The following is a 14505-nucleotide window of genomic DNA, read 5'->3' as shown; positions in this document are numbered from 1 at the left end:
AAAATAATTGAACTCAGTTTTCCCTATCTGGAGCCACTATTGCTGTGTTTTCAAGATAAAAGAATGGAAAATCCCAGCTGAAAGTGGAAGAATAAAACTATTGTAAGAATGGTAGGGAAGACGTGAAACTATATATCCTCTTCTCTTCCTGCCCCCCACATTGTGATTACCCAGACTTAAACTACCCCAGAAAGGCTGGGTAAAATCCTGCTAGTGGGTCTCTACAGAACTGCTGATTCCAGAGGTTCTTTTCTACTATAGTTGGCAGTTCCCAGTAGTTGAATTAAACAGTGAAAACAACAGGACATAATTCTAGTCTCTGAGCTTCCTCTCAGATTGACTCGTTAGGAAAGCTCTCAGGCAGTTTGGGAAAGAAGGAAAACTGGGATGGTTGGAATGCTAACACTCCACTGCCTATCCTCTCAAACTAGTTACAAAGCCATTCTATAAAGATTCTGGAAATCCATAGCTGAATCAGGTTTATACAAAATCGTGAGATTCTAATCTCCACAAGGGCAGGGATCTCGATTTGTTCACTGCTGTTACTAAGTGCCTAGAATGGTACCTGGCACATAGGAGGCACTCAAAAAATACTTGTCGAGTAAATGAATTAAGTGAAAATCAGTTACAGGGATCAACTGGATGTGTCCTGTGTTAGTTGTGTAGTTGCTAAGTTGTGTCCAACTCTTTGCGATCCCATGGACTGTATCCCACCAGGCACCTCTGTCCATGGTATTGCCCAGGCAAGAATACTGGAGTAGGTTGCCATTCTTCAGGGGATCTTCCTGACCCAGGCATCAGACTCTCGTCTCCTGCGATGGCAGGGGGATTCCTTTTACCTCTGAGCCACCTGGGAAAGCCCATTCTGTGCATAGGGTCTTTTAATTAAGATGAGAAGAATGATGTAGCAATTTAATGGTGCTATTATATTTCATTAAGGATGTCACACACTTTCCCAAAAATATATTTATTTTTAAAAACAAAAATCAGACAAGTTTTATCGAGTCAAATTTTCCAGAGACAAACCAGAGTTTGAATTTCAGAGTGAAAGTTAAGCATCCATAATCTCATGCAGAAGTATTTCTCTGCAGGAGGTAAAATATTCTGCCTGACTTCGAGCACTCCATTCTCTAAATCTTGTTTGTGTTTCTACCATCATTGTACTCCATTCCAGGGCTCTGGCACACAAGAAAATCCACCTCTAAAACTCAAAATTTCCAAATTGAGATGAACGATTGTTGGGCTTTGGTTGGGGTTTATAACCAATTCGATCATTAATCATTTGTTCCCGGCTCTTGGGATCACCGCTGAGTCCAATGGCACCTTCTCCATCACTGCCTCCTACAATGTCCACATCTTCCTTTTGTTTCTTACGTGTCTGAAAGTTTAAATGTTTTCATGTTAAGGCAATATTCTATTCATTAACAAACATTTATTTAGCACCTACAAAGTTTTAGGCATTAGGGAAAAGGATAGGGTTTGGGATTACACAACAATAAGCTGAAATCCTAGGTTTAGATGGTTAGGGGTCCGAGAGGATATAAGAGGATGCAGTGATAAAAGATGTAAGCCCTACCTTCCAGGATATCACAGTCTAAAAGGGAAATAGACAATTAAAATAGAAGATGAATCAGGGCTATGACAGAGCAAAGTCCACACAATAGATGGAAATCAACGTGACTGGTAAAACAATAACCACCAGAAATTAACAGATGACACCATGAGATTAAATGTAACACGAGAATAGAAAGTTTGTGCTATCTTATCATGAGGTCTGTCTGACTTGGGGAATTCATTTTTGTTTTCAGATAAAAGGTTTGGCTCCAGCCACAAGTTACTACAGAATTCACAGTCAATGTTTGATCACTTTCAAAGAGAGAAACTAACATCCTACAACTACCCTACCTGAGAGTTCCTTATTAGAAGAACAGCTCCCCTACACCAATCCCAATCCCTGGAATCACTGCTATTCTTCAGCACTTACTGCTATTCTTCACCACTGCTGAACTGGGAGCCTTTAAATGCCAGCATCAAAGTATATAGTGCATCAGTGAGGTATTACTTTATATATATATAAATACATAATGACCTTCCTGAGTTACTCTCTAGGTTATACTACCTACATAACATTAGAAAAGCTCTCCCTAAACACCTTTGTCAAGACAAGTTCTAAAAGACACAGGATGATATCATTTTATAAGCTGTGAGAAATTCAGAATATCCAACTAAAATGAAATCATTGAAAAGGCTTCCAACTGTGAACAACTGCTGACTATTTCAAAATCCAGAGTCAGCAAAATGTAATTAAACTAATTTTAGTAACAAGTAAAATACCAGGTTTTCTGTCCATTTTAGCACAGAACAAAAACTATTCCTCCCTCCAAAGTTGCTCTAAAACAAGTGAAACCCACTAAATAACTGTCTGTAGTAAAAAGATTAAAAACAAGAACAAAAATATCAGGGCATAAATTTACATCTAGGAATAAATCTGACCAAGGAGGTAAAAAGACCTGTACACTTAAAAATGAGACATTGTTGAAAGAAACTGAAGACACAAAGAAATGAAAAGGTATTCTATGCTCATGGATAGGACAGTTAAAATGTCTATACTCCCTAAAGCAATCTACAGATTCAATGCAATCCCCATCAAAATCCCAACAACATTTTTCACAGAAATAGAACAAAAATTCCTAAAATTTGTATAGGACCACAGAAGACCCCAAGGAGCCAAAGCAATCTTGAAAAAAAAGAACAAGGCTGGAGGTATCACATTCCCTGATTTCAAATTACACTACAAAGCCACAGTAATCAAAACAGCATGCTATTGGCAGAAAACAAGACACAGATCAATGGAACAGAACTAAGAGCCTAGAAATAAACCTTCACATATGCAGATAACTGATTTACAACAAAGTAGCAAAGAACATCAGAGAAGGCATGGCACCCCACTCCAGTACTCTTGCCTGGAAAATCCCATGGACGGAGAAGCCTGGTGGGCTGCAGTCCATGGGGTCTCAAAGAGTCGGACACAACTGAGCAACTTCACTTTCACTTTTCACTCTCATGCATTGGAGAAGGAAATGGCACCCCACTCCAGTGTTCTTGCCTGGAGAATCCCAGGGACAGAAGAGCCTGGTGAGCTGCCATCTCTGGGGTCGCACAGAGTCGGACATGACTGAAGTGACTTAGCAACAAACATACAATGGAGAAAGGACCGTCTCTTAAATAAATGCTGCTGAGAAAATTGAACAGCCAATGCAAAAGAATGAAGCTAAACCACTATTTTGCACCATGCTGCTGCTGCTGCTAAGTCGCTTCAGTCATGTCCAACTCTGTGCGACCCCATAGACGGCAGCCAACCAGGCTCCTCCGTCCATGGGATTCTCCAGGCAAGAGTACTGGAGTGGGGTGCCACTGCCTTCTACACAAAAATTAACTCAAAATGGATTAAAGACTTTATTATAAGACATCCTCAAACAATAAAACTCCTAGAAGAAAACATAGGTGGTATGCCTTCCTCAGGCAAGGGAAACAAAAGAAAAATAAATGGGACTCTATCAAACTATAAGTCTTTGGCACAGAAAAAGAAACCATCAACAAAATCAGAAGACAGGGTGCTAAACGGGAGAAAACAGCTGCAAATAATTTATCTGATAAGGGATTAATACCCCAGATATATAAAACTCTCATACAACTCAACAACAAAAAAACAGATGACCCAAGAATCTGAATAGACATTTTTCCAAAGACAGACAGATGACTAACAGGTATAAGAAAAGATGTTCAACATCACTAATTACTGCTGCTGCTGCTAAGTCACTTCAGTTGTGTCTGACTCTGTGTAACCCCATAGACGGAAGCCCACCAGGCTCCCCCATCCCCAGGATTCTCCAGGCAAGAACACTGGAGTGGGTTGCCATTTCCTTCTCCAATGCATGAAAGGGAAGTTGCTCAGTCGTGTCCGATTCTTAGCGACCCCATGGACTGCAGCCTACCACGCTCCTCCATCCATGGGATTTTCCAGGCAAGAGTACTGGAGTGGGGTGCCATCACTAATTACTAGAGAAATGCAAATCAAAACGACAATGCGATATCATCTCATGCTCATTAGAATGGCCATTATCAAAAAGAGAAGAAATAACAGGTGTTAGAGAGGACGTGGAGAAAAGGAAACCACACACTGTGAGAATGTAAACTGGTACAGCCAGTAAGCAAAACAGAATGGAGACTTCTCACAAAGTTAAGAGTAGAACTCCCATATGATCCAGCAATTCCACTCCTGGGTATATATCCAAAGAAAATGAAAACACTATTTCAAAAAGATGAGTTCACCACCATGCTCATCACAGCGTCATTCACAATAGCCAACATATGGAAACAACCTCAGTGCCTCATGACAGATGAATGGATAACGCAGATGTGGTGTATCTGTATCTACATCTATCTAGATACACCATGAAACACTACTCAGTCATAAGAATTAACTCAATTAAAAAAAAAGTAACTCAATGGGGAGCTGACTCTGCAAGCTCAAATTTCAGTATGAGACTAACACTGAAGTTTACAACTGAAGTTTAAACCATAAGGGACTTTCAGGGAAAGAGTGCACAGTGTTTATTGACACTGAAATTAAAGATAACTCGTCAGGAGAAGATAAGGTGGAGAGATGACCAAGGACCAGATCAAAAGGGCCTTTTATGTCATCCTAAGGAATTTGTACTTTATTCCAAAAGCCAGTAAGGAATTTAAGTCTTACTGATTGACATCTAATACCGTGTGGTAAGGCTATGCTTAAAAAATACACATTGAACTCCTACTAGATGCTAGGAACTCAACAGTGGAGAAGACAGGCATGATTTTTACAATCAACGTTCCTAATGTAAGTGATTTTACAATAAACAAATCATTGTAAATTATAATAAGTGCTATGAAATAAAAGAATAAAGTGTTCTGAGAGATCCTAATGAGATGGAGAGAGCATGGGTAGGAATGAAACACCGAAGCTGGACAGGGTCAGAAGAGGCCTCTCAGACTGAGGAGGTCACATTCAAACTGAGACATGAGGAAAGAGGAAAGACTCCAGGCAGGGGAAAATAACAAGTGCAAAGGCCATGAGTTATAAACAGTTTGGCATGTTCAAGGACATAAAGGAAACCAATGTGCCTAGGGTGCAGAGGGCAAGGCAAGAGTGGCAGATGAGACCTGAGAGGGGCCAGAACATACAAACACTTGGAGGCATGACAAGGAACTGAGGCTTTATTCCAGGTTCAGGAAACCACTGAGGACTTTCAAGCATGAGAATAACATGAGCTGAAATTTTTTAAAGATCACTTTATATAGATACCTAATGGAGAAAGGATTGAAAATACAATAATGAATGCAGAGAGACAACTTGGATGCTACTCGAATTGTGCAGTGAGATAATGGTTATTGGAACAGGGTTCTAACAGTGGAGATAAAAAAGGTATGGGTAGATACTAGAAATATTCTGGAGGTAGAACCAAAGGATTTATGGAAAAATTGAATATAAAAGGTGAGGGAAAGGGAGAACTTAAGACTGACTCTCAGGATTATGGCAAGAGCAACTATATAGATACTGACATAGAGTATACTGAGGTGAAAATGGTTCGAGGAAGATATCAAGAGTTTTTTGTTTTAACATATTAAGTGTAGTACACTGAATAATGACCTCCAAAGCTGCTGCTGCTGCTGCTGCTGCTCTGCTGCTAAGTCACTTCAGTCGTGTCCCACTCTGTGCAACCCCATAGGCGGCAGGATCCTGTAATCGTTGCCTTGTATGTGAAAACGGTCTTTGTAGATGTGATTCAGTTAAGGGTGCTGCAATGGGGACATTTCCCTGGAATATGTGGGTGGGCCCTTAATGCCAATGCATGTATCTTGTAAGAGAGGGCACAGGGAGACGTGACAGGCAGAGAAGACAACGTGATTACAGACAGAGACACCGGACTGATGTGGCCACAAGTCAAGGAATGCCAGCAGCCACCAGAAGCTGCAACAGTCAAGGAACAGAACCATCGCCCACGGTCTCTGGAGGGAGCATAGTCCTGGTGACATCTTGATTTTGGATCAGTGATAATGGTTTCAGATTGCTTGCCTGCAGAACTGTGAAAGCCTAAATTTCTGTTGTTTGAAACCACCAAGTTTGTGGAAATTCATTACGGCAGACACAGGAAGCTAAAACATTATGTTTAAGATGCCTGTAAAGCATCCAAATAGAGATTTCAAACAAGCTGTTGGTGTGAGAATCTGGAGTTCAAAAGTTAAGGGTTACTGTTTTAAATATTCCTAAGGGTTTGAAAGTTGTACTCTTACCTCCAGGTCCTTTCGAATGCTCTCAAACTCCTCAATATCATCAAGTTTCAGCTCCAGGCGGGTTGGTTTTCGTCGCAGCATAATGAAATCAACACTAAAGGGCAGATCCAGTAAACTCTTAGCTGTTAAAAATGGTAGAGAGGAGAAAAAATTGTAAGGCATAAATCCCAGCTACAAACGTAAGATCAGTCTGTAAGCATGCACACAAAAACAAATGGTGATACAAAAGACTCATCTGGAATCACACACTGGCTTCTAAGTCCTGAGGGATATAATTATCACGTTTTTATTACATGACGCAGATCCACAACTCTGTAATTACAAAAATCTCTTTCTTCCAGAATTTAAAATAGCCAGCTGCCTATAAAAGGATTCTAGGCATCAATCACTTTAATCTCATGGCCATTCCCAGAGAAATATTCCAGCTAAGAGAATAAAGCTAACATATCACAATTTTAATTCAGTATAGTTAGTAGGAAATAGATTTGACCAACACTATCTGGGAATTGTGAGAGACTTATGATCACTCCTGAATGCTAAAATCAGTTTGCGAAATCATATGAAAACTCCTTCTAACTCACCAGTTCACAGGGTTATCCTCAAGGTCTAAATAGGTCTTCAATGGATGGGTTATTCATTCAACCAACAATTCCTGTGCTCCAGCTACTGAGTTAAAAGGCATAGTCACAGTCTGTGGGGAAAACAAACATAAATAGAAAACCGCAATATACTGTAGTAAGAACTTTGATGAGGGTAATGTAATGGCATCACATAGGCACCCAACCCAGTGGGGTGAACAGGGATGTGGAGGAGATGATGTCTAAGTTGATTTTTGAAGGACAGGCAGAAAAGGGGGATTAAAGGCATCCCAGGCAGAGAGAATAAATATACACAGAGGCTCAAGAGAACACTCTGGAATCTGAAAACCCAAGGTAATGTTTATGCTACAAAAAAAAAAAAAAAAGCTTTTTTTTTCCTTTTAGAAGAAAATAAAACTCCTCAATTGAGTTTAAAACCTGTTGATGGCATCATCTTTATATCCTCATGGTATTCAGTAGAGATCATCTATAATAACCATTAGTAAATGCTTTGTTGAATAAACTGAGAGATCCAAACCAAAAAGAAAGTGGAATGAACTTTTCTTGAGCACTGTGCCACACTCTTCTTTTTACATTCTCAGGTTTACTTTAGCACAGACATTCCATGATGCTGGCAAAATTACGCCTATTTTGCAATGGCACCCCACTCCAGTACTCTTGCCTGGAAAATCCCAAGGGCAGAGGAGCCTGGTAGGCTGCAGTCCATGGAGTCACTAAGATTCGGACAGGACTGAGCAACGTCACTTTCACTTTTTACTTTCATGCACTGGAGAAGGAAATGGCAACCCACTCCAGTGTTTTTGCCTGGAGAATCCCAGGGACGGGGGAGCCTGGTGGGCTGCCGCCTATGGGGTCGCACAGAGTCGGACACGACTGAAGTGACTTAGCAGCAGCAGCAGCTCAGATAAAGTCTTAGCTGCTCAGTTTGATTAATAAAAGTCAGCTTCCTGGGAAATTCCCTGACAGTCCAGTGGTTAGGACTCTGGGTGTCCACTGCAGTGGGCACCAGTTTGATCCCTGGTTGGGGAACTAAGATCCACACGCCTCAAGAAGGAACAAAAAAAAAGTCACCCTCCTATAAAAACTGTACATAGGCCACAGGGAGAGGATTACATGAGAATCATGTAAGTGAAAGCTCCTTTAAAATATGCATAGGCCCCTCTCGCCTTCTGAGATGGCCCACACTCTGTAGAGTGTGTTTCTCTCTAAATAAATTCACTTCTTACCAAGCAAAAAACACACAAACAAAAACCAAAAATATATGTACAGATATAAATTATTAATACATGTATCTAGGATATAGACAGGACTTTGAAATACACCAAGGAAGAAACGTCTCCTCCTCCCACGAAGGTTGGGACAGACACAAGTAATATCCCTTATCAATATAAAACACTGGCATATCACATTTCAAATTGCTTTGTACTAAATCAGATATTATCTTGATTCCAATGTAGAAAAAAAGTACAGGAGGCCAAAGTTCCAAGGGTGGAGAACGCTTAAAAGAAAAAAAGAACTGAGACACATTCTAACCTTTCTGCAAACTGTAAAAAGCTCACCACTAGGGAGCAGTATAGAGTAACATATAAAAGTGCCTGCTCTGGAGATGAGCATGGCCTTGCCCACCAGAACAAGACCCAGTTTGCCCCACAGCCAGTTCTTCGCATCAGGAAGCTTGCACAAACCTTTTATCCTCATCCATCAGAGGACAGAAAGAATGAAAACCACAATCACAGGGAACTAACCAAACTGACCGCATGGACCACAACCTTGCCTAACTCAATGACTCTACGAGCCATGTGCTGTAGGGCCACCCAAGACAGACGGGCCATGGTGGAGAGTTCTGACAACACGTGGTCCACTGCAGAAGGGAATGGCAAGCCACTTCAGCACTATTGCCTTGAGAACCCCATGAACACTATGAAAAGGCAAAAAGATACGACACTGAAAGATGAACTGCCCAGGTTGGTAGGTGTCCAGTTCTCCAGAAGGAATGAAGAGGCTGACCCAAAGCAGAAATAACATGCAGTTGTGAATGTGTCTGGTGATGAAAGTAAAGTTTGATGCTGTAAAGAAGAATACTGCATAGGAACCTGGAATGTTAGGTCCATCAGTCAGCTCAGTTCAGTTGCTCAGTCATGTCTGACTCTGTGACCCCATGGACGCCAGCACACCAGCCTTCCATCCATCACCAACTCCCACAGCTTGCTCAAACTCATGTTCATTGAGTCAGCAATGCCATCCAACCATCTTATCCTCTGTCATCCCCTTCTCCTGCTGCATTCAATCCTTCCCAGCATCAGAGTCTTTTCTAAGGAGTCAGTTCTTCGCATCAGTGGTCAAAGTACTGGAGCATCAGCCCTTTCAATGAATATTCAAGACTGATTTCCTTGAGGATTGACTGGTTTGATCTTGAAGTCCAGGGTCCATGAATCAAGGTAAATTGGAAGTGGTCTAACAGGGCATGGCAAGAGTGAGCACTGACATTTTAGGAATCAGTGAACTGAAATGGACTGGAATGGGCGAATTTAACTCAGATGACCACTATATTACTATGGGGAAAAATCCCTTAGAAGAAGAAAATGGAGTAGCCCTCACAGTCAACAAGAGTCCAAAATGCAGTACTTGGGTGCAATCGCAAAAATGACAGAATGATCTCTGTTCATTTCTAAGGCAAACCATTCAATATCACAGTAATCCAAATCCATGTCCCAACCACTAATGCTGAAGAAGCTGAAGCTTAATGGTTCTGTGAAGACCTACATGACCTTCTAGAACTAACACCAAAAAAAGATGTCCTTTATATCACAGGGGACTGGGATGCAAAAGTAGGAAGTCAAGAGATAACTGGAGTAACAGGCAAGTTTGGTCTGGGAGCACAAAATGAAACAGGACAAAGCCTAACAGAGTTTTGCCAAGAGAACACCCTGGTCATAGCAAACACCCTCTTCCAACAACACAAGAGAAGATTCTACACATGGACATCACCAGATGGTCAATACCGAAATCAGATTAATTATATTCTTTGTAGCTGAAGATGGAGAAGCTCTATGCTGCTGCTGCTGCTAAGTCGCTTCAGTTGCGTCTGACTCTGTGCGACCCCATAGACAGCAGCCCACCAGGCTCCCCTGTCCCTGGGATTCTCCAGGCAAGAACCCTGGAGTGGGTTGCCATTTCCTTCTCCAATTCATGAAAGTAAAAAGTGAAAGTGACTGCAGCCTACCAGGCTCCTCCATCCATGGGGTTTTCCAGGCAAGAGTACTGGAGTGGGGTGCCATTGGCTTCTCTGGAGAAGCTCTACAGAGTCAGTAAAAACAAGGCTGGGAGTTGACTACGGCTTAGATCATGAACTCCTTATTGCCAAATTCAAATTTAAATTGAAGAACAAAGAGAAAACCACTAGGCCATTCAGGTATCACCTAAATCAAATCCCTTACAATTATAGAGTGGAATGACAAATAGATTCAAGGGATTAGATCTAATAGACAGAGTGCCTAAAGAACAATGGATAGAGGTTTGTAACATTGTATAGGAGGCAGTGATCAAAAGAAAAATAATTGCAAAAAGGCAAAATGGTTATCTGAGGAGGCCTTACAAATAGTTAAGAAAAAAAGCGGCTGTGAAAACTGTGGAAATGAAAGGCAAAAGAGAAAAGGAAAGATACACCCATTTGAATGCAGAGTTCCAGAGAACAGCAAGGAGAGATAAGAAAGCCTTTTTAAGTCAACAAGGTAAAGAAATAGAGGAAAACAATAGAATGGGAAAGACTAGAGATCTCTTCAAGAAAATTAGAGATACCAAGGGAACATTTCATGCAAAAATAGGCACAATAAAGGACAGAAACAGTATGGACCTAACAGAAGCAGAAGATATTAAGAAGAGGTGGCGAGAATACATAGAAAAACTATACAAAAAAGATCTCAATGACCCAGATAACCACAGTGGTGTGATCACTCACCTAGAGCCAGACATCCCGGAATGTGAAGTCAAGTGGGCCTTAGGAAGCATCACTACGAACAAAGCTAGTGGAAGTGATGGAATTCTAGCTGAGCTATTTCAAATCCTAAAAGATGATGCTGTAAAGTGCTGCACTCAATATGCGAGCAAATTTGGAAACTCAGCAGTGGCCACAGGACTGGAAAAGGTCAGTTTTCATTCCAATACCAAAGAAGAGCAATGCCAAAGAATGTTCAAACTACCACACAATTGTATTCATTTCACATGCTAGCCAGAGTAATGCTCAAAATCCTTTAAGCTAGGATTCAACAGTATGTAAACTGAGAACTTTCAGATGCACAAGCTGAATTTATATACAAGCAGAGGAACCAGGGATCAAACTGCCAACATGCCTTGCATCATAGAAAAAGTTAGAGAATTCCAGAAAAATATCTACTTCTGCTTCATTGACTACACTAAAGCCTTTGACAACAAACTGTGGAAAATTCTGAAAGAGATGGGAATACCACACCACCTTACCTCCTCCTGAAAAACCCATATGCGGGTCAAGAAGCAACAGTTAGAATTGGACATGGAACAACAGACTGGTTCAAAACTGGGAAAGGAGTACGTCAAGGCTGTATATTATCACCCTGATTATTTAACTTCTATGCAGAGTACGTCATGCGAAATGCCGGGCTGGATGAAGCACAAGCTGGAATCAATGCAGGGAGAAATATCAATAACCTAAGATATGCAGATGACACTTACAGCAGAAAGTGAAGAGGAATTAAAGAGTCTTAATGAAGGTGACAGAGGAGAGTGAAAAGTTTGGCTTAAAACGCAACATTCAAAAAATTAAGATCATGGTATCTGGTCCCATCACTTCATGGCAAATAGATGGGGAAACAACGGAAACAATGACAGACTATTTTGGGCTCCAAAATCACTGTGGATGGTGACTGCAGCCAGAAATTAAAAGACACTTGCTTCTTAGAAGAAAAGCAATGACAAACTTAGATAGCATATTAAAAACCACACACATTACTTTGCCTATAAAAGTTCATATAGTCAAAGTTATAGTTTTTCCAGTAGTCATATACAATGTGGGAGCTGGACAATAAAAAAAGGCTGATCACTAAAGAATTGATGCCTTCAAACTGTGGTGCTGGAGAAGACTCTTGAGAGCCCCTTGGACAGCAAGGAGATCAAACCAGTCAATCCTAGAGGAAATCAACCCTGAATATTCATTGTAAGGACTGATGCTGAAGCTGAAGTTTCAATACTTTGGGCACCTGATGCAAAGAGCCGACTCATTAGAAAAGGCCCTGATGCTGGGAAAGATTGAAGGCAGGAGAGGGGGATGACAGAGGATGACATGATTGGACAGCATCATCAATTCAATGTACAGGAGTTTGACCAAACTCCAGGAGATGGTGAAGGACAGGGAAGCCTGGCATGCTGCTGTCCATAGGCTCGCAAAGAGTCCAACATGACTGAGCAACTGAACAACAATTGGAGGCAGAGATTCTAATTCCATCCCCACTCATCTTGGACAACTGGCTTCACCTTTCACTAGATCTTGGTTTCCTTTGGTCTGTGTCTATTGTTATATGGATTGAATGTCACATTGCAGCGTAAATTCCTGTAATGAAACCTGGCGTTTAGCAAACACTCAGTCAGTTCAGTTCAGTTGCTCAGTTGTGTCTGACTCTTTGTGACCCCATGGACTGCAACATGCCAGGCTTCCCTGTCCATCACCAACTCCTGGAGCTTACTCAAACTCATGTCCATTGAGTCAGTGATGCCATCCAACCATCTCATCCTCTGTTGTCCCCTTTTCCTCCTGCCTTCAATCTTTCCCTGCATCGAGGTCTTTTCAAGTGAGTCAGTTCTTTGCATCAGGTGGCTAAAGTATTGGAGTTTCAGCTGTGGCATCAGTCCTTCAATGAATATTCAGGACTGATTTCCTTTAGGATGGACTGGCTGGATCTCCTTGCTGTCCAAGGGACTCTCAAGAGTCTTCTCCAACACTGCAGTTCAAAAGCATCAATTCTTCAGCGCTCAGCTTTCTTTATAGTCCAACTCTCACATCCATACATGACTACTGGAAAAACCAAAGCTCTGACTAGATGGACCTTTGTTGGCAAAGTAATGTCTCTGCTTTTTGATATGCTGTCTAGGTTTGTCATTGCTTTTCTTCTAAGGAGCAAGCGTCTTTTAATTTCATGGCTGTAGTCATCATCTGCAGTGATTTCGGAGCCCCTCAAAATAAAGTCTGTTACTGTTTCCATTGTTTCCCCATCTATTTGCCATGAAGTGATGGGGCCAGATGCTATGATCTTAGTTTTCTGAATGTGGAGTTTTAAGCCAAGTTTTTCACTCTCCTTTTTCACTTTCATCAAGAGGCTCTTTAAGTCTTCTTCACTTTCTGCCATAAGGGTGGTGTCATCTGCATATCTGAGGTGATTGATATTTCTCCCGGCAATCTTGATTCCAACTTGTGCTTCATCCAGCCTGGCATTTTGCATGATGTACTCTGCATCTAATAAGTTAAATAAGCAGAGTGACAATATATTGCCTTTACTATGCCTTTCCTGATTTGGAACCAGTCTGTTGTTCCATGTCCAGTTCTAACTATTGCTTCTTGACTTGCATACAGATTTCTCAGGAGGCAGGTCAGGTGGTCTAGTATTCCCATCTCTTTCAGAATTTTTCACAGTAAATAGGCATTATTATCGGAAAGAGGCCTAGGGGAGAGGAGGGGGCTCTTTCCAGCTCTGGAAACATCAATATTTTGAGCATCTCCACCCCCTACAAGGAGAAGGAAATGGCAATCCACTCCGGTACCCTTGCCTGGAAAATCCCATGGATGGAGAACCCATGGGGTTGCAAAGAGTTGGACACGACTGAGCGACTTCACTTTCACTTTCACGCCCTACAAGGGGGCAAGAATCTTGTCTTGTCCGCCTCTGATGCCCCAGCACCCAGGGCAGCAGAGTCGTGCAAGTTGCTTGCTTGCAGTTTACCTGACGCCTCACATTCATCATCTCTCTCGGAATAAGACAGAAAGACCTGCTGAAGACAGCAAAAGCGGGGCGTGGCTCCTCCGCCTGGTCTTTATTTCACTTCGGCGCTAGAGGGCTCTTTGAACTTATTGTTTCACCACTGCCCAAATTCACCGAAAACCTACCCAGCCCAGAAGAAACTGCCAAGAGAACTTCCTGACAGTGGAGGAGAACAGCACTCCCGCCGCAGCTCCTGGGCTGCACTCAAGGGTCCAGGGCGAGAGTTTCCATGGCAACATAGGCCTTGGCGCCAGGAGGACTTAGAGCCCCTGGCCGGGCCGGGAGCCGATAGTAGGCCCCGGAATCCCTCGATTCGCTCCCTGAGTTCAGTTCGCAGCCGCGCGATTCCCCGCACCTACCTCTTTTCAGGCCTGTTCAGTCCCTTTCCGGAACCTCGGCGCCCACCCCGAATCATCCGCTAAGCCAACTGGACTACACTTCCCACACTGCCTCTGAGTTTCTCTCTTCGCAGAACCTTGGCCTCCGCGTGCTTCTCTCTGAGGCTCTACAGATCACATCTCTCAACTCGCCCAGACTCCCTCCTACTACGATTCCCATAATGCTCCACG

General features: G+C 42.1%; 1 protein-coding gene across 1 annotated transcript; it reads right to left on the bottom strand.

The window, feature by feature from the left end:
* Positions 1–951: 951 nt before the first annotated feature.
* CDC26 (cell division cycle 26) lies at positions 952–14485 on the bottom strand. The gene is made up of 4 exons (XM_027964107.2): positions 14296–14485; positions 6915–7024; positions 6334–6455; positions 952–1378 (listed from the first exon to the last, which is right to left on the bottom strand). The coding sequence occupies exons 3-4, from the start codon at positions 6412–6414 to the stop codon at positions 1202–1204; spliced, it is 258 nt and encodes an 85-aa protein (XP_027819908.1). The 5' UTR covers positions 6415–6455; positions 6915–7024; positions 14296–14485; the 3' UTR covers positions 952–1201.
* Between the last annotated feature and the right edge of the window lie 20 nt (positions 14486–14505).

Source organism: Ovis aries, chromosome 2, assembly GCF_016772045.2.
Source record: "Ovis aries strain OAR_USU_Benz2616 breed Rambouillet chromosome 2, ARS-UI_Ramb_v3.0, whole genome shotgun sequence".
NCBI classification, from domain to species: Eukaryota; Metazoa; Chordata; class Mammalia; order Artiodactyla; family Bovidae; genus Ovis; species Ovis aries.
This window is presented reverse-complemented; position numbering and strand designations above follow the sequence as displayed.